Genomic DNA, 18,921 nt, shown 5'->3' with positions numbered 1-18,921 from the left:
CCGCTGTGCTCAAACTGTTCGACTGATTATAATTCATTGGTAATCTGCTCAGCCAGGTGGAGTAAGGTAGATGCGCTGTGGCTCTTCTGTGTGTGTTTGCTTTTAAGTTAGGCTTTTGGTGACGTTTTTCCAGTCTTCGCATGCCCACTGTAACCTCAGATTTCTGTTCATGGCTGACAGGAGTGGAATCCAATGTTGTCTTCTGCTGTTGTAGCCCAGCCACCTCAAGGTTGTGCATTCTGAGATGCTTTTCTGCTCACCACGGTTGTAAAGAGTGGTTGTTTGAGTCACCCTAGCCTTCCTGTCAACTTGAACTAGTCTAGTCGTTGTCTCTGACTTCTCTCATCAACAAGATGTATCTGCTCGCAGAACTGCTGCTAGCTTGTTTTTCACACTGTGCTGTGTAAACTCTAGTTTGAAAATGACTCTAGTGTGAAAATCCCAGGAGATCAGCAGTTTCTGAAATACTCAAACCAACACGCCTGGCACTATCAACCATGCCACATCACTGAGTTCACATTTTTCCCCCATTCTGATGTCTGATGTGCAGCTCTTAACCTGTATCTGCATGATTTTCTGCTTTGTGTGACTACCACCATGATTGGCTCTGCGATTTGATGTATATAAATATGGCATTTTTGCTGTTGGTGTTTTAGTCCTTACAGTAGCCCCCACCAGACAGCGTAGTATCATTTTGAGAGGAGTCAGTAAATGCTAGGATTTGACAGTAATGAAACCTTATCTGTTGCCCTTGTCAGACCTTTGCGAGGTATCGGGTGACACATCTTAGAAAGAGTCAGGCCCATGGGGTAAATCCTCACGATTACACACAAGCCTGTAAACTGGAGCCAACGCTCCACCTGTTCACATTCCTGTGCCTTCAAACAGAGGGGGTTTTCCCAAGGCTTTGATTCAGGATAAGGCCTGCAGGGGCATGGAAAATGGTGGAATGTTACGAGTTGATGCAGTTGTTTGAATGATCACTGTGAATTAATATTGAAAGAAATGCTTTCATTTAATCGTTGAAAAAAAAAAAAAACAATGCCTTTTCAAATCCAAGCATCGTTCATGTTTAAAGGCTCGACAGTGAAGGATTTGAAGACACAACATTTGAATTATGAGAGCAGACCATTACTAAACTTAGTCTTACTCACTTTTGAGATACAATCTTCATTTTGTTCAGAGCTATTCAATTGGTCCATCTCTGACTGTGTCAATGTTTTGGCATGAGATGCCGGCATTTTCTACCTCCACCATCCAATCAGTCCATCTCTTTCTGTTCTGTGCTTCCCTTCATCTCTTTTTTTAAGGTGAGGGATAAATAAGGAGAAAGTTCCATTACTTTTTCAGCACATTTCACTGCACTGCTTTCTAGCTGTGCTTCTTTTGTTGGGCCCCCAGCACCCCTGCCGGGCATTGTGGGAGAAGGCCTCCTCAGTGGGGGCTTGTGGGAAAGGCCGTGGGCTCACTCATCAAGACTGACAAAATCAATGGAGTGGTGCACAAATAGGGACCCCAGGAATCCGACTGGCTTCAGGGCAGAAACAGAGAATAAAGTGTGCTCTTCGGGCTGGGTAAGGGTCCAAAATTTAGTGCAATCAGTCCGTTAATCTGTGCAGGATTTCAGGTTAGTTTGAAATGACAGCATTTAGCAGAGGCTCTTATCCACAACGACTTGCAGAAGTACTCCCATCAAAAGCATCCTCATGCTAGCACTAATAGTTCTGGGTTTCAGAATACTATGAAGCTAAACCCTGGTTAGAGAGAGGTTCGTACAACGAGAAAAGGCTTTGTAATCTTTCTGTCTTTCCTGCTCCTCTAATGTGGGGTTCTTCAGCAGTTCTTCCAAGTGGTGGAAATTTGGTAATTGGTCAGAAAGATGTCCTTTCTCCTCTGTGCTGATTTCATGTTGATTTTTGCCTTTGGCTGAAGATATGATAACTATGTACAGATAGCATATTGTACTTTTTTTTTTCTTTTTCTGTGATATGTTACATTTATATCCGCCTGCATTAATAAGACCAACATATGGATTTGTTAATTAAACCAGTTTCAATGTTCAATGAGAGTTTGAGAGCACTTGCTTACTACCTGGTCCATATCTAGTCAGTTGGTTGATGGAACCAAAAAGGAGGCATTGTGAATTAAGAGGAAAATGTTCAGCCATTTTGCCATTTTATAAACCAATAGTGTAAAGGTTAAATGATTCATCCTCATGGGTTAAAAAAAAAAAAATTGGCATACAATTCATACTGGATGGAATTTAAACATAACTCCTGCTAGTGGTGTGTACAAACGCTGACGTGAGCCAACTCCGTCTCAAGTTCATCATCAGGAGAACAGAATTGGGGGGGAAGAGAAGGATACGATGGTAATTAAAGACCCTTGAGCAAAGGGGCCCTCTCGCTGTTAGATGGATTTCATCCCCCCTCTTTAAACTCCGCCCTCTAATCCCTGCTGGAACAAGCAAATTGGGCCTTTGAGGCTGTAAGAGGAGAAGGCCATAGGGAGAGAATGGAGGGGGCAAGCTATTCTAGCTGTAGTGTGCTAATAACTGCCTAATTAATCACATCCAAACACTTACGTAGGAAACGCAGCATATACACACGTACAGTACAATAGAGCCATTGGCATACAGCAGAACCTCCTCCCTCCCTCGCTCTCTCTCCCTCCCTCGCTCCATCCCTTCATCGCTCTGTGTGTTTTTGTGAATTCGTTTGAAGAGAGCTCTCAGTGCGATGGCCCGTGGGAGGACGAGGCTCGTGTTTTGGCAAATGGAGACCTGCTCGAATGAGACTCTTTTTAGGATTGCTCTAAAATCAGCTTGTACTGCTCTGGTAGTGCTGTTCTGTCTGCTTTTTCATGTCAGTTTTGCAGACCCGCACTTCCAAACATTATTTCTTACTCTTAATCAATCAATCAGATGCTTTTTTTTTTTTTTTTTTTTTTGCTGAAAAGTGGCAAAGATGTTTTTTTTCTTTTGCATGTTTTTTCGAGGGTAATTTTTTTTATAGCTACATTTTTAAATAGTGAACAGGATAAATAAAGTCCTCGTATCTCTTGTGGTTTCTTTTTTCCGCCATATTTTTAAAAATAAAACAATAATACTGAAAAATCCGACTCCAAGAGGATTGCCATGTAAGGTTGCTAGCTTTCACTTCCTCAGGCTAGCTAATGTACCGATCTCTGTAGAGAATGGCGAAGAACGTGACGATATCATTTCTTAGACTCTGAAGTGAGGAATGCGTCAGAGGGAGGTGGAGTGAAGGATGAGTTTTACAGACACACACTGTTTAGTTTATCCTCGTACAATAACTCAATAACAACCAAAAAAAAAAATCTGTGTTGTCCTCCATTTTGTTGCCGTCGAGCAACGACTTCATTAAAATGAAACGCGCTTTTCTGAAATGCATGTACTTAAAGTTGAAGGGGTTTTTTTTGTGTTTAATCTTTGTGGAGAATGAGTCTGGAGCACTTCTAATTTCACTCTCTGTTGGCCGTGACATTTTTCAGGTGCAAATCCTTCTCGCTTTCCTCTCTCATGCAGTACAAGTTTGTTATATGCTTCTTTAAAAAAATAGTAAAATTCCACTTTGTAGTTTCGTTGTTTCGCCACCACAGATTGACACGAGTCATCTCTCACTGTTGCCAAGAGCGGAGCTGTGAATTTCCACTCAGGGAATAACACTCATGGAATGATTTCATAAGTAAATGAATTTCTGAAATACTCTCTGACTTTGGAGAAGTTTTAGTTGCTTTATAGGTGGCTTGTAGAAGCTGCTGATGGTTTCCAGAAGGATTGTAATGGTTGTAAAATGATTAAAATCGCACAAGCTTAGGACAACTTGAAGAATCGTGTAGGAAGTTTAGCAGAAGCCTGAGAGAGATTAGACACACTGGAGAAGGTTTCGAGAAGCTAGCGGTGCTAATTTGGTCTGCGAGGCTCTGTGGAAGGTCTCCAGAATGTCGAACAAGTTTTGGAGAAAGAGCTGATTTCTGATTTCGAGAAGTTCGAGTAAATGTTCGGATAGAACTATTCCGAGAAGAAGTCTCAGTTTTTTGGAAACGTGGAAGGTTTGGAAAGATTTGGAAAGCTTTTGAAGTGTTAAGTAACACCTTTACTTGTGCCTGTGGCTGAAACATTTGCACCAAGACCTCTGCTCTGGTTCTCGTTAATTTGAGTTCTAATCTGCGAGAAACACTTTACATTTTGCGTAAAATAGGGGCAATTGCGGTCGCTCTGGTGTGGGCACATTGCGGGTAAGCCACTAAAACTGATTACACTCGTTCCTGTGGAACTTTTGTGTGCGGCTGAGATATTTGCCAAGGTGGTCCCATCAGGAAAGGCAGCGTTCAGTCTTCATTTGATCTTCACATTCTGCTGTCTCTGAGTCTGAACTCAGAATGGATTCAATTCAGTAGAATGTGTTTCCTCTCCAAAGCCTGCGTCCTTCATCTGTTGTGCAAGCATACACACTTTAAAAACCTAAGAAGTGACACAGAGCAGATCTGGTTTATTGTAATTAATGCCAGTGCTCAATTCTGATTGGTCAGAAAGCGTCTGTTAATTTCCTGTAACAGCAGCTCAAAGGCAAATCCCAGGTTTTTTGTTAATAAAGTTGGACACTCCACATCAATGGACTAAAATCGTGTGTAATTGTAGATGTAGTGAAGCTTGCTGTGAGACTTTTATGGAAGGAGCCTCCAGTGTCACAGGTTGAAGGTGTTCCTTTAACATTTCTTTCACAGGAAAGTCTTGTGGTTTCGCGCTGACGTTCACAGTAAGTGATAGAAGCGATCCTCACTCGTGTTATGCACTTAAACTATAAGAGGAATCTCTATAAATCCTCTAAAAATGGACAAACTGAGAGAGTGAAGCACTGATGTGTAGTTAGGAAGTAGTCAGCAGATAATGTGGAACGTGAAACAGTCTGCAATTCGACAAGTGCTTTCTTGTTTCGGCAAAGACTAAATTTGTGTTTGTGTAATTGCCTGCAGTCTTAATACATGAGTGAGTCTTAAAAAACAGTACGTTTAAGTCTTTAAATCATTAATGATACGTGTTTAATGTTTTATCTGGTGACTTTGCAGCTATTCCACAGGGTTGTACGCATGCTGTCGGTCTGTAAGGCATTAGATTGAATTAGAAATGTAAAACTGAGTTTGTATCCCATTTTCTCCCCAGTTTGGTCATCAGCCAATCTACCAATCAGGAAGGATGAAGGCTAAAGCGTGCTTCTTCCAAGACACGTGAAGCCAGCCAATCACGACTTATTGAACTGTCGAGTCACAAGGCAACAGTTGAGAGGAAAGCGCTGTCTGCCCTCTTCTGCATACTTGAGCTCACAGATGCCCGTGATTGGCTAGTGCCCTTCTGATTGACAGAGAGAGAGAGAGAGAGAGAGAGAGAGAGAGAGAGAGAGAGAAAGAGAGTATACCATCCCTAGATTTCTGTTCAGCTGTTAATTCCCCTGGCGCCTGTGATTCACAGCACACTTAAGAACATTTGTCCACTGTTATTTTGGGCTGAAAGAAGTCAAGTAGGGACGAGGCACAGGGAAGATACAATGCGTCTTCCTTTAGAAGACAATGACTGTTGGGTCTGACCTAGCAGGAGGTGACGTCTGTAGCCATACTCAAGCTCGAAAACATTTTCCCCTTAGTGTTTTGTAACTTCCTGACAGGTGAAATACGGTGGGAACTCTGGTGAGGGATTTTCCATGAACACTATCTTTTTTTTTTGCGCTTTTGTCCGAGTGTAGAGATGCACAATAAATGCCCAGCAGGAAGTGGCTGTCACAATGATCATCAGCTCTGCTATTTGTCACTAAGTTTTTCCGCTTGACTGAGGTGGAAGAGTTGATCCATCAATAACGACGAGATGCAAATAAAGAGTGATGGAGGTTTTTTTTTTTTTTTTTTTTTTTTTGGGAATAAATGAGGTTTGAGCACTAAATCTATATACATATGTAAATGTGTGTAAAAAATGAGGATGAGAAAGGGTTTGGGAAGAAATATCTTGCGTCACCATGACGACTGAATGAACATCATCCATCAAATCTATCCGTTACGCTGTTGTATTTGCGCTGCTCTGTTTTTTTGGGTTTTTTTCCTCTCACAGGCAAAAAAACAGCCGTGCACTTTGGAGATTGAAGTCTTTTCTCTCCAATCATGTTTACGTCATCTTCGGGGGTTTTAGCATGAATGTAGTTGACGAAAACACCAGATTGATGAGCACTTTCAAACTCAGGCCCTCTCCGTCTCTCTCTCTTGATGTTTCTTGATGAAATATTGAGGGAAAAAAAATACAAAATTCACAGTCTGCTGAAATGTTTTACTTCTTGTGTAGCGTAGGCAGTTCAGCGGCAATAATATTGCATCAGTAAGAAATTTTTTGGCATTGTATAACCTAAATAGTTTAAAATCGCTACGTTTGTTTGCACTACACCTCCAGTTCTCTTTGCAGAACAGACAGTCCTTGCTGTCAGCATCTTCCCCAACAAATCCTTCCTCCGTCTTCTTTTCTTGTTTCCATACAAAATAGTGCAAACAAAAACAACCACCACTGCCAGTTGCTCTTGGCAGGCCCAATGATGGATAGCTCTCGCGTTTATTTTTGTAAGAACGTGTGGATTTGGGGATCCGACTGTACAGTTAAAAGGTCCTGTAGTGTGAAAGCCGTATCTGCAATAGGTTGTGTAGTGTGCACAAGCGAACAGATTGCGAAAAAGGTGATGAAAGTGGTGCGTGTGGAGATTCTGAAGTGTAACGTCCACTTAGCATCATGTCAGGAATACAAGTGCTAAGGCCTAAATGGACGTTTTGTATCTATCAAATTGAATGACTTTATATAACTACTTGTAATATATAATCCATGCTTCCGTCACTGGACAGATGTTCAGAACTATTGTGACGCTGTAGATCTGCTCCAGATACATAGTTTTGGTCTCTGATATTGACTCCATTAGTACAGTTATCATAAGCTGTTTTTGGGCTCTGTAGGATTCCAACTCTAAGACCTGACTGATAATGAAAAGGCATTGCATACTGAGGCGAAGAGTCATTTTCTGAGCACTTTTCAAAAAAATTTCCCACTCTTTATTGAGTTTATCGCCCTTCGTTTCGCCCAATGGAATGGAAAATGATGGTATGAATGGTCTGCTATAAATGGTTGAGACTTTGCTTTTTGCTCTGTAATTATCCGGGCCTCACCACAACCTCGGGCAGTGACGACACAGCGCAGGGAGGTTTGGATATTGTTGGGTTTGTAGAGCGATGTAGAGCGCAGAAAGACTCCTTCTACACTTTTGAGAAGACTTGTGCAGTTTGGGGGGGGGGGGGGTCACCTCGGGTCCTGAGAACCTCCACAAACGTGTGTTCTGTTTCATAACCCTGCCCGCCAATTTCCTTTATTTTGCTCAGTTTATTTGTGTTGCTTTAGGTGGATGTGGAAGTGCCGATGGAAGGAGATGGACCGACTGGGGGTCAGTCAATGGAAAGAGAGAGAGCAAGAGAGTAAGTGAGGGGTGAATTGTTTAGGGGTAGGCACATGGCAGGCACTATTGTTCATCTCTCGCTTTCACACGGCGATCGAGGGATTCCCGCTGGGTTTCTCCTATAAAGACCTGGTAAATAAGTCACAACTTCTGCCAATGAAGAAGGGAATGAAGGGTTTTTTGCCTTCTTTTCAGGAAGGAAGTGGGCGCATATCTCCAAAGAAACAACCCGAAAACTCAATTTTAGTCTCATTGAGGGTTTCTAGAGCTCAACAAGTGAAAGCTAGCCGGAAATCGGTGCAAGTCCTGTTCGTCCACTGACTCCTACCTTCTTCTTACTTCTGTTGTACCTTGTTATCTCCTTTACAAGCTTCTTCTTTTTAAGGAGAAATATTGTTTACTGAACTCTAAACCACAGTTTCCTTCTGAACCATTTTAATGTGGAAAGCTTGCTATAACACTACGTATACTGGGAAGAACCTCAAAAGTTTCTTTACTGTTTTTTGAGCTGAGATGAGAGAGAACAAGCGTGCCTTTGTAAGAGCGGAGACGGAAACGAGTGACTCTTCGCTCCTTCACGACGCCAAGCCTTTCTTGTTGTCCAAGAACGGATGTGCATGGTGGGAATTCAGGTGGAAAGATCAGCCCAGAGGTTAAATACAGGCTGAACACCGCTGCGTCCAAAAACAACAAAAACCCGACTGCTTGCGGTTACGTTTTTCTGCTGCTGTTGTTGTTGTTGTTGTTGTTGTTGTTGTTGTTGTTGTGCCGCTTAGCCACGACAAGGCTTTTCATGTTATTCGTGTCATCTCATCATTCCTCTTCAGACTTCTGAACCATCAGCTGAAGAATAGCTGATAGAGACACAGAGGCATTTCCACTTTTAAAAGACTTCTCAGAAGTTTGCATAAGGTTTTTGATGGAAACGTACACTTTCTGATTGGTTGTATCTTTTCTAACACGAGAGAGAGAGAGTGTGTGTGTGTGTGTGTGTGTGTGTGTGTATGGAATGCCAGTGAAACCCAAGCATCTGGCTGCAGTCCATGGAGAAAAATTGGGTCTGCTATTGGAGTCTTTTTGTCTGAGGCTCATGAAAAACCATGCGCCCTGTAAAATGACCCCCCCACACACACATCCCACCACCACCACCAAGAACTGAAGAGAGTGTATCGATCTCACACACACACACACTCTGCAGGAACAAAGTTGGGTGCTTGGTTCCATTCGGAAAGTAATACCCACTACAAATCAAATACAAACAGCTCAGGAGGAGACAGACAGAGAGACTGAAGAAATCCAACAGAGTCGCCCTTAAAGTGATTTATCCGCTTTAGCCCTAATGGAGTGAATTGGAGAAGAGCAGAAACCTTTGAACCTAGCATTTCTGACCATCCTTCAAGGCACAAAATAAAATCAAATAAAAATAAAATACGCCACTCATCTACATCATCAAAATCTCACTATGTTGCCCAGAAGAAGACAGACACGGGTTCCCTTTTGAGTCTAGTTCCTCCATCTCAACTTTTTTTTTTTTTTTTTTTCTCCTCCCTCTTACCCCACTGCCCTCATTAAAGATCTAGGTCTCGACTCGGATTTCTGTAAAGCCTCTTTGTGACAATGTCTATTGTTAAATGCTCTATACAAATAAATTACATTCGATAAAAAAACACTCCAAAAGTAGGTCCGGTGTCTGGGTTCCTTCTACCCATGCTCAGCATTCGTATAACAACAGTCTCTAAATAAATCTGTACTGTAACGCCGGAAGAATGGAATATTAGAGTAGATCAGATTCCGAGGCTGATCCTAAAGTATCTTCAGGGAGCGTTTTTACGACCTGGTGAAAGTCACCGTTTACATAATCAGAAGTAAATTTAGGAGCTGGCGAGAAGAGCCGTTTAATGGCAATGTTACCATAACCAGAAGCGTGCGAGTTGTGCGGCGGGGTTACACAAGTGTTCGATGTCGGGTGCGTTCCGAGCAAGTCGTAAACGATGTCCGTCTCAGCAGGCAAGACGTCCTAAAATCGAGCAGCAGGAAAGGAGAATTCCCTCGTCATTGTGCTTCAGAGCAGAAGTTGATAAACCACACCATTCCATTGTATATTTAAATATATAAGATCAACTTTGTTTCCTTACAAGACTTCATTTTTTTTTTTTTTTCTTCCCCAGTTGTCATGTTTGTCAGTGTGCATCCAATAAGGTTGTTAAACCTCCCTTTTCGTCTTTTCTATCTTTCCAAAAACTTGTCATTTGGATGATTTCTAGCCCTCATCTCCGGCTCAAATACTTTCCTCCTTCTGTTAGAAAACTTTCATGCCTCTGTTTATTAGGTATTATTTCCGTCAAAGAAGAAATACGGGAACATTGTGTTGGCGTGTTTGATGTCCACTTTCACACTGACGGCAAAAATTTGATCCAGCTTTCCAGGCTTTTTTTTTTTTTTAATGTCAAAATAAATGAGCTAGTAGGGACTAATAGTGTGTATTTTTTGTATTGCGTGATGGTGGTGTGGGCGGGGCTGTTGCGTGAGGTGTCTGAGATCGTACTAGCACGTAACACGAACATGTCCGCTAGGGAGCTAGAAAAGAAATAACTGAACGAAAGCCTCACTGCATGTTTCACTGCAGAAAAATTGGAGTGAAGAAGTGCTGTATGCTCAGGGTCACTTTTTCCTTTTTCCTTTCAGACCTTACATTGCTATTAATACAAGTTATAATTATCTGAAGTAATATGCAGCTGCAGCAAACCAAAACTTCAGCTCGGCCAAATAAGCCAGGATAATTTAACATCCTAGCACGCTCGTACAAAATACCGACTAGGTTCACCTCCATTTTGGATCAAGATGGAAAGAAGAAATGATCTAACTGACGCTGAAAAAAACCAAACTGCTCAGCAGGGTAGTGTTTCAGTTGGAGTAGTGGGTAAAGTGACATGTGCCTTCCTGGAATCCTGGGAAGTCAATAGTGCTGGGAGTTGTGGTCGAAAGCGAACACTCGACAATGCTTGTGCGTCAGGGTTGTACGTAAGGAAAAACAGAACAGCTGCCGTTCTTCAAGTGACCGGGGACGCGATCGGACTGTCAGCCGGAGCAGTGACGACACAGAGCACGATCGCAGTGCACACATCTGTCATTACAGAGACAAATGCAAAAGCCTACAGACCGTGAACAGAGTAATATGGTCAGAGGACCTGATGTGGGAGTGGTTTTGCCCAGGATGACTCCGCCTCCATTCACTGAATGATTTGATGAAATGGAAAATTATATATACATATACATCATATGCTATGGTCTAAACAGACTTGTTGATCCAGCTGAACACCTTTGGGAGATTTTGGACTGACGTGTTAAGAAGATATCGCTCTCCACCACCACCACCAGTTAAGACAAGATCTTTTGTCCAAATGATGTTCATCTCTTCAGTAGAGTTCCAGAGACGTGCAGAATCTCACTAATATACGGTTATAGATTACACTTATACAACATTCTGGACATTCAAAATAGTTGTTTTCATGACAGGACATTCATTCCATGGGGTTTCCAAAGTTCCCAGACTGCAGATGAGCTCTTTTTTTTTTTTTTTCCCTTACGTCATTAATGTCTCTGTCCATCGCTGCCGAAGTGGCTCGCAAATCCTGATGTTAACCAGGTGTTCTGCACATCAGTCCCATCAGCCCATCTCCCGTAGTCTCTCCAGCGTGATGGGGATCTCTTGCAGGAGAGACAATACAGTTGTACTCCAAGTAGGGATGAGAGTCTCTAGGTTTATCATGGATAATAGTTGCTGTCTATGACAAAGGGGCTTCCAAACTAGAGGTCATGGCCACACTTTTGGTCGCTTGACTTACAAACGGAGACGTTTTAATTATTTATTTCACAAATGAATATTAGAGATCGCTGTAACTATGACAACGAGTTTTTTCGCTACTACAATCCAACAATTCAGTGTTACTGGGAGTCAAACTTTTCAAAATGACAAAGCTTGCCATTGCAGAAAATGGCTAACATCCATTTGGTGTCATTTGGTCAAAACCCCCATTTAGGAACCCCTGGTCTGTGAGGATGTTATGGGACGGATCATTTAGTGTTCAGATAGTCACGCAGTAATGAGTAATAAGACCTAGGTTCTCCTACGTTAAAGCGTTTTTGTAACATTGCGCAGCTTCCCTGTGCGTTTTTTTGTGTGCGTAATAAACATATCATGGTTAAAATCCAATACACAGACATAACACAAACCTGCCTGCTCATCAGGAAGCGAGTGTTTTCTATTGTCATGGGATAAACAGGTTGTAAAACTGTGTGTCGGCATCATGACAGAATCTGGAAAACAGATTCTTCGTGTTTAACGGTGACGAGGTGAAGAGAAACTGGGGCAGGAGTGAAAGTATCTGTGTAAGGGTGGTCTACTGTGGCTCGAAAGAAGAAAAAAATCACAAAAATCTAAACCACAGCATTAAAAACCCTAATGTGTGTGCTGAGAGTTGAATAAATGGAACGTGTGTGTGTGTGTGTGTGTGTGTGTGCGCATATTAAATGAAGACAACCTTTTACCAGTGGCAACCGCTGGGTGTTCCTTTCACTTTGCACCCTCCTATAACACACACACACACACACGTCTGTGCCAGTGGTCATGTCCTGGTGAGGACAGCAAAAGGCGGACCATTAATTAGGGCCAGACCTCCCAGGTGACTCTGTGGAGGGCCTGTATAAGTGTGTGTTGTGTGCGTGTGTGTTGTGCGTGTGTGTGTGTGTGTGTGTGTGTCAGTCACAGAGACTGCATATTGAATGATTGAACAGCAAAAAAGCTGGGAGGTCTGAATAAACAAATAAATAAGGAAAATCTTTAATATACGAAGTGTCACACTCAAGCCCGCCCCTATTCCCGCCCTTGTACACAAAGCTCCGCCCCCCAGAACCTCCAGCTGCCAGAGTTTTTTTTTGAAAGCACAGTGATTTTTATTTTTATTTATTCATTTTATTTATTTTTGCTCAGAGGAGAGATCCCTAGCTGCACTGGGTGCTTGCTGATTCGACACTGAAAAGGGGGCGTGTCTATAGAATGATTGACAGGAGGCTCAAATGCGTCTTGTCAATGCTGCTCACTTAATAATGCTGAATATTGCACTGTATTGTATAACTGATTATTGGCACATCAGCAGCTGACAGCACCTCCTTGGGGACTTTAAGTGTAAGAGTGTGTGTGCGTGTGTGTGTGTGTGTGTGTGTGTGTGAATATGTGCTCCATTTTCCGTTCTCAGCTTCCAAAACCAGCACATCTGGAAGCCCTCAGTTTGGAAGGCCCCCTCAGTCGCTGTGGTTACCGTCGCTCCCGGTTACGGTGGTTGACAACAAGTATATTCATACCTTGTGTGTGTGTGTGTGTGTGTGTGTGTTGGTCACTGGATGTATTACTCTCTCATCTGTAGATCATTAAATATCCAGAGCGTCTGTCCATACACACGCACACCGACGCAGCTTCCTGTTATCTGACGGACGAAAAGAAAAACATGAAGAGAAGGAATAAAAAACGGTCTGAGCGGGAAGACAGAAGTCAGGCTTTCGCTGTGCGACTTTCGAGCGTGAATGGCGGCGTATGAGGGAGTAAACGATGCCCGATAAGCGCGATCGATCGACCTGTCGGAGGTCACGATGAAGAAGAAGAAGAACAGGGAAAGAGGGAGACACAAGCAAGTAAAAAAGGCAGAAAAGAGAGCTGGAAGAGAAAACTGGCGAGTAATAAACAACAAAAGAGAGAAAGGAAAAGGAGAGGAAGATGAAGATCGAAAGGAAAGAAAGAAATAAAGACGTTTGCAATTTTTGAAGGGAGAGAGAGAACAAGATGGAGAGAACGACACGAAGATAAGAAAGACAGCAGGAAAAACAGACATGAAGAAGGAGTGACAGTGACGGAAGGAAAGAGAGAGAAAGATAGTTATTATATAGATATTAAAGACAGACAGAGAGACGGGTCGTTGTTAAGGATGACATGGGAGATCAGGAAACACACACACACACACACACACACACACACACACACAGTGTCCTCTGTTATGTCCAGGACCTTCTTTACCAGTCATTGTTCAGAGCAACATGTGTGGTCTTGTTAAAGTGTGTGTGTGTGTGTGTGTGTGTTCATTCTTCACAGTGAGTAAGGAACAGCATGAGATTCCGAGACAGATAGAGCTGTGTGTGTGTGTGTGTGTGTGTGTGTGTGTGTGTGTGTGTGTGTGTATGTGTCTGTGTGTGACTGTTGCTGTGGGGTCTGTACAAATGGTCAGAACGAATGAACACACACACACACACTGAGGTGAGCTACATTGTGTGTGAAGTTTTTTATGGTGTGTAAAAGTGTGTGTGTCTCTGTGGTGTTTAAAGGCTGCAAGTGTCTGCTGGTGTATTCACACCGCTGTGATATAGAGAAAGCTGTAAACACACACACACACACACACACACACACACACACACACCAATAAATGGGCATTTAAATGTTTATTCAGTCACTACTGAAGCAGCAGTAACAACACCACGGCAGCATGAACACACTGCAGGAGAGGACCTGCCCCTGTGTGTGTAAGTGAGTGTGTGTGTGCGCACGTGTGTGTGTGTGTGTGTGTGTGTGTGTGTGTGTGTGTGTGTGTGTGTGTGTGTGTGTGTGTGCACGTGTAAAACTAAGAGAAAGAAAATACTCCCACAAAGTCTCGCATCTTCCTGCCAAGTTGTGTGTTTAATCTCCTGACCGGTACAGCCGTGGTCCAGCGAGCGTTCTGATTGGCTGACGCAGTATGGATGCTCAGGGATTCGCTTCCTGCGTCTCGTCAGTTCCGATCACGACGGAATCGATTAGACTCGCCTCCTCATCTCCGACATTCTCGTGGTTTTGAAACGCCGCCGATGTTTCACGGTAGCCCCGGAGCCGCCGCTCATTCTGCCTCCTGCTTCCAGCTGCTTATTTTTATTTCCCATCGCTGTGTAAGCGATGTAACTCGACGTTCACGTCATTGTGCACATGTAGAAACTGCTGCTTGTGTGTGTGTGTGTGTGTGTGTGTGTGTGTGTGTGTGTGAGAGAGAGAGCTGTTCTTCTTTATGCAGGTGAAAGAATAAAAATAACCTGAGGAAACAGAGTGAGCTGGAAAACTAGCTACAGCGTTAGAATTAGCTAGCTAGTGGTTAATTCCTTGACTAGCTCACGTCCAGGTGAACGAAGGACCCTGTAGCAGTTTATGAGAACGTCAGGACTCAGTATTTTACATCGTCTCAGTCCTTTGTTATCGTATCATTGAGTAGCAGCTGTTTACTAGCTAGCTGAGATGTTAGCTAGCTTATGAGTAGTGTCTATGTTTGGCAGTCGCCTAACGGCCGAGGGTAGAGTAGCCAAAAACTACTCGCATAAAAGTATTGTTAAATTTAAAAAAAAAAACAAAAAAAAACTTTAGTCAGCTACAGAACGCATTGACGAGCAAACTTCACTCAACAAGTGAACATCACAAAGCGCTAAACATTGTAAAATTTACTCACGCTCAGAGTTCCATGTTAACATTACTAATGACTCGTAGCTAAAAGTAAAACAGTCCGAGTCCGCCGCTGTTAACGACTTCAGTACCGTTAGTTTTCAATGTACGATGTTTTTGATTGAGCCTCAAATTTACAAATCCCGTGGACGAATTTTTGTTCAGTTTGTCTTACGCAAACATTTATCTATCTTTTAATAAAGTTGTGTAAACGTTTCAGAAACATCAACTGTCTTCGTACTTGCGTGCGTATGTTGATACGGCAAAGAGTAAACAGCGCATTCCTGTGAATTCCTGACACATTTGCATGTGGCCACGCCCACAAAACTCCGTAAAAGGTTAAGCACACAGACAGCTGTGAGCACGAAATGAACAATCAGAGTAAAGCCTGAAATGCAGAAGTGGAAGCTATTTTGACTCAATTCTGTGCCAGTAAACTATTTAATAATGTGTAATATATAATAATAATATATTAAAATGATAATAATAATAATCCGTTAGTTTACGGCTCTGCGCCGACAGATTGGCCCGTCTTGCGTTTATTTCTTTTGTCATAATTGAATGAGTAGATTTATGGGTTTGTGTTGTGCTGAGAACTGACCGCGTGTGTGTGTGTGTGTGTGTGTGTGTGTGTGTGTTTGTGTGTTTACAGGTGTGAGTGGCAGCACGGAGTGTTCATGCGGGAAGAATCACTTCACGTGTGCGGTGAGTGTGTTTGGCGAGTGCACCTGCATCCCGGCACAGTGGCAGTGTGATGGAGACAACGACTGCGGAGACCACAGCGACGAGGACGGCTGCAGTGAGTGTACACACACACACACACACACACACACACACACACACACACACACACACACACACACACACGTGTGTTCAGCTCAGTAAACAGGGCCTTTTGGGAATACGCTAATTTACCCAAATGGTTTTTGGCTTTTTCAGAAGATAATTGAAACAATTATGTAAAGTTTGCTTACCCTTTTATTACACTGTTTATGTGTGTGTGTGTGTGTGTGTGTGTGTGTGTGTGTGTGTGTGTGTGGGGGGGGGGGGGGGGTTTCACTAATCTGTTTGACGCGTTCACTAAGAGTTAAAGTGATGTGACAGAAAGAACGAGAGACAGAAAAAAAAGAGTATAGTGCATACAAAATTGGTTAAAAAAAGGTGTGTGTTTGGATCATGAGTTGGTTCACTGTGACTGACACACACTCACACTCACACACTGCAGCCACCTGCTGAGTTAAAAGACTCTGAAGTTGTGTGCAGGTCTAAATCTGTGAGAGAGAGAGAGAATATCCTTTCTTAAAACACTGCAGGTGGGATTTGAACATCCTGGGCCAAATTCGCCCGCAGTGTACCCATAATCCCCTGCTCCATGGGTTCCAACCAATGGGAGATCAGCTTGAAGCTGGGGACTCTTTGAAAAAAAACGAGAGAGAGAAAGAAAACGAGATTATTAACTTAAGGGGGGGGGGGAAGACGATGGTCTTTTCATCTTCTTGTCTATCAAGCAGTTTCTTTAGCCTTCGTTTGCATAATCCCCAGCATGCATTGCTGCAGAAAAAACCACGCATTCGAGCGCAGCCTGATGTCGATTCCCTCGAACAGTTTCAGCCTAAGAAACGAGATGTGTTTTTACATTTGTCGTGTGTGTGTGTGTGTGTGTGTGTGTGTGTGTAAAATTAAAACCAGTGTAGTGGGTGTGTGAAGATCTAGCAGTGCTGGAGGCTATAAGTTTCTGTTAACTATGTTAGCTTTGTAGCTCCAGGACAAAAAAAAAACAAAACAAAACAACAACAAGCAATGGAGCACCACACCTGTCATGGCTGACGAACTAGATTGTATAGGTTTGATTATATATTAAACGTTAAATCATCTTCAAACTCTTTAAGCCATCGAAATACGTGTTAGCGTGCTTTGTGTGCGGGTTTTGTTTCCTGCTGCGAGCGAGCGGCCATGTTGGCGATTAGGGGGGATAATGAGTGAAATCTGAGTTCCTTTCCCAAAACTACATTACCATAAAGTCATAAAGTAATATTCCTGATAAAGAATATTCAGGTGTGTGTGTGTGTGTGTGTGTGTGTGTGTGTGTGTTTCCATGTGAGTGTGCAGGTGTGTTCAGTAAGGGTACGAGCCCTGATATAAACACTTTTGTGAAACTTGTCTTCAAAGCCCGCATTCTTGACCTGCAGATATGCCAAGTGCTATCTTCAAGACACACACACACACACACACACACACACACACACACGCACTCACGCACACACACACACACACACACACACACACACACACACACACGCACACACACGCACTCACACGCACACAAAGACACCAATCTGTGACTGTGCAACCCTCAAAGAGCGCTCTGTCTGAAAATTTCCAGAGTAGTTGTGTATCTGGTTTAGGAGAGATGAGCAAAACAATAGTTTTCAGTGATCTCACACACTCACACACACACACACTCACACACACCCTACTTGCCCAGGTAGCAAGGGAGCCGAAATAGGGGACGTGGGCAGAACTTAAAAACGATGCAGACTAGTCATTGGTCAAATAGAACTGTCACCTGAGTCTCTTACCTGAGAGCCAAAAATCTGCCGCCTTCCAGTTCGACTGAATCCCAAATGGCTTCCTGTTCACTTCATTGGCGCCCTACACTGTACCTCCTCGAGGATTGTGTCTTTCACATGAACAAAATGTCGCGCTACCTAAAGTTGCTAACACCTGAACTTACCCAAAGTAATAATTCAGAACAAGTGAATCACTGAGGTGAAATAGAAATCACTGAAGTGAATCACTGAAGTGAATCAGGAATCACTGAAGTGAATCACTGAGGTGAATCAGGAATCAGTGAAGTGAATCACTGAAATGAATCAGGAATCAGTGAAGTGAATCAGGAATCACTGAAGTGAATCACTGAGGTGAATCAGAAATCACTGAAGTGAATCAGGAATCACTGAAGTGAATCACTGAGGTGAATCAGGAATCACTGAAGTGAATCACTGAGGTGAATCAGGAATCACTGAGGTGAATCAGGAATCACTGAAGTGAATCAGGAATCACTGAAGTGAATCACTGAAGTGAATCAGGAATCTCTGAAGTGAATCAGAAATCAGTGAAGTGAATCACTGAGGTGAATCAGAAATCACTGAAGTGAATCACTGAGGTGAATCAGAAATCACTGAAGTGAATCACTGAGGTGAATCAGGAATCACTGAAGTGAATCAGGAATCACTGAAGTGAATCACTGAAGTGAATCAGGAATCTCTGAAATGAATCAGAAATCACTGAAGTGAATCACTGAGGTGAATCAGAAATCACTGAAGTGAAGCGAATCAGAAAGCTGATCACAATAATGACATTTTATTACTGAAGTAAAGATAAATTCGCATTTAAACAGAGCCTTTGAGGTTTCTACTCACAAATATCTCATTTATGCTTAATAATGCACACTTATGTGGAAATCTTCATATTGTATTTTTTCTCAGCAGTTTTTCCAGTACAGCTCATATTCAATACTCGAGTTTTTAGGTATTGAGTTAAATTAGAGCGGGAACAAAAACCTCATTTACATTTCGCCCACGAGACGCCCACGAACCCAGCACGCAAATTAGTACTGTTATTTGGCATCTTGGTTATTCAAGGCCTTTGTGTTTCTCTTGTGTGTGTGTGTGTTTTTATCATCATTTGATAAAGCTTGCACTGTGTGTATATATATATATATATATATATATATATATATATATATATATATATATATATATATATATATATAATGTATATTTTAAACAATAGATTAAGTATTGGCACACTTGCATGTCGGTGCATATGCTACCTTTAAATCTTGCACCGTGTCTCGTGGTCAGTGGTTCACTCTGTGAAGGAGACGCACATTTTAATTAATTGTTTTTGTTTTTA

General features: G+C 42.5%; 1 protein-coding gene across 6 annotated transcripts in view; it reads left to right on the top strand.

The window, feature by feature from the left end:
• lrp4 (low density lipoprotein receptor-related protein 4) overlaps positions 1–18,921 on the top strand; it is a 66,418-nt gene that overhangs the window by 17,332 nt on the left and 30,165 nt on the right. For all 6 annotated transcript variants that reach the window (XM_034308966.2, XM_034308965.2, XM_034308964.2 and 3 more), the window contains exon 2: positions 15,656–15,802. In XM_034308966.2, coding sequence (XP_034164857.2) covers positions 15,656–15,802 — 147 coding nt within the window. The remainder of the gene's footprint in view (positions 1–15,655; positions 15,803–18,921) is intronic.

Source organism: Pangasianodon hypophthalmus, chromosome 11, assembly GCF_027358585.1.
Source record: "Pangasianodon hypophthalmus isolate fPanHyp1 chromosome 11, fPanHyp1.pri, whole genome shotgun sequence".
In the NCBI taxonomy this organism is placed as follows: Eukaryota; Metazoa; Chordata; class Actinopteri; order Siluriformes; family Pangasiidae; genus Pangasianodon; species Pangasianodon hypophthalmus.
This window is presented reverse-complemented; position numbering and strand designations above follow the sequence as displayed.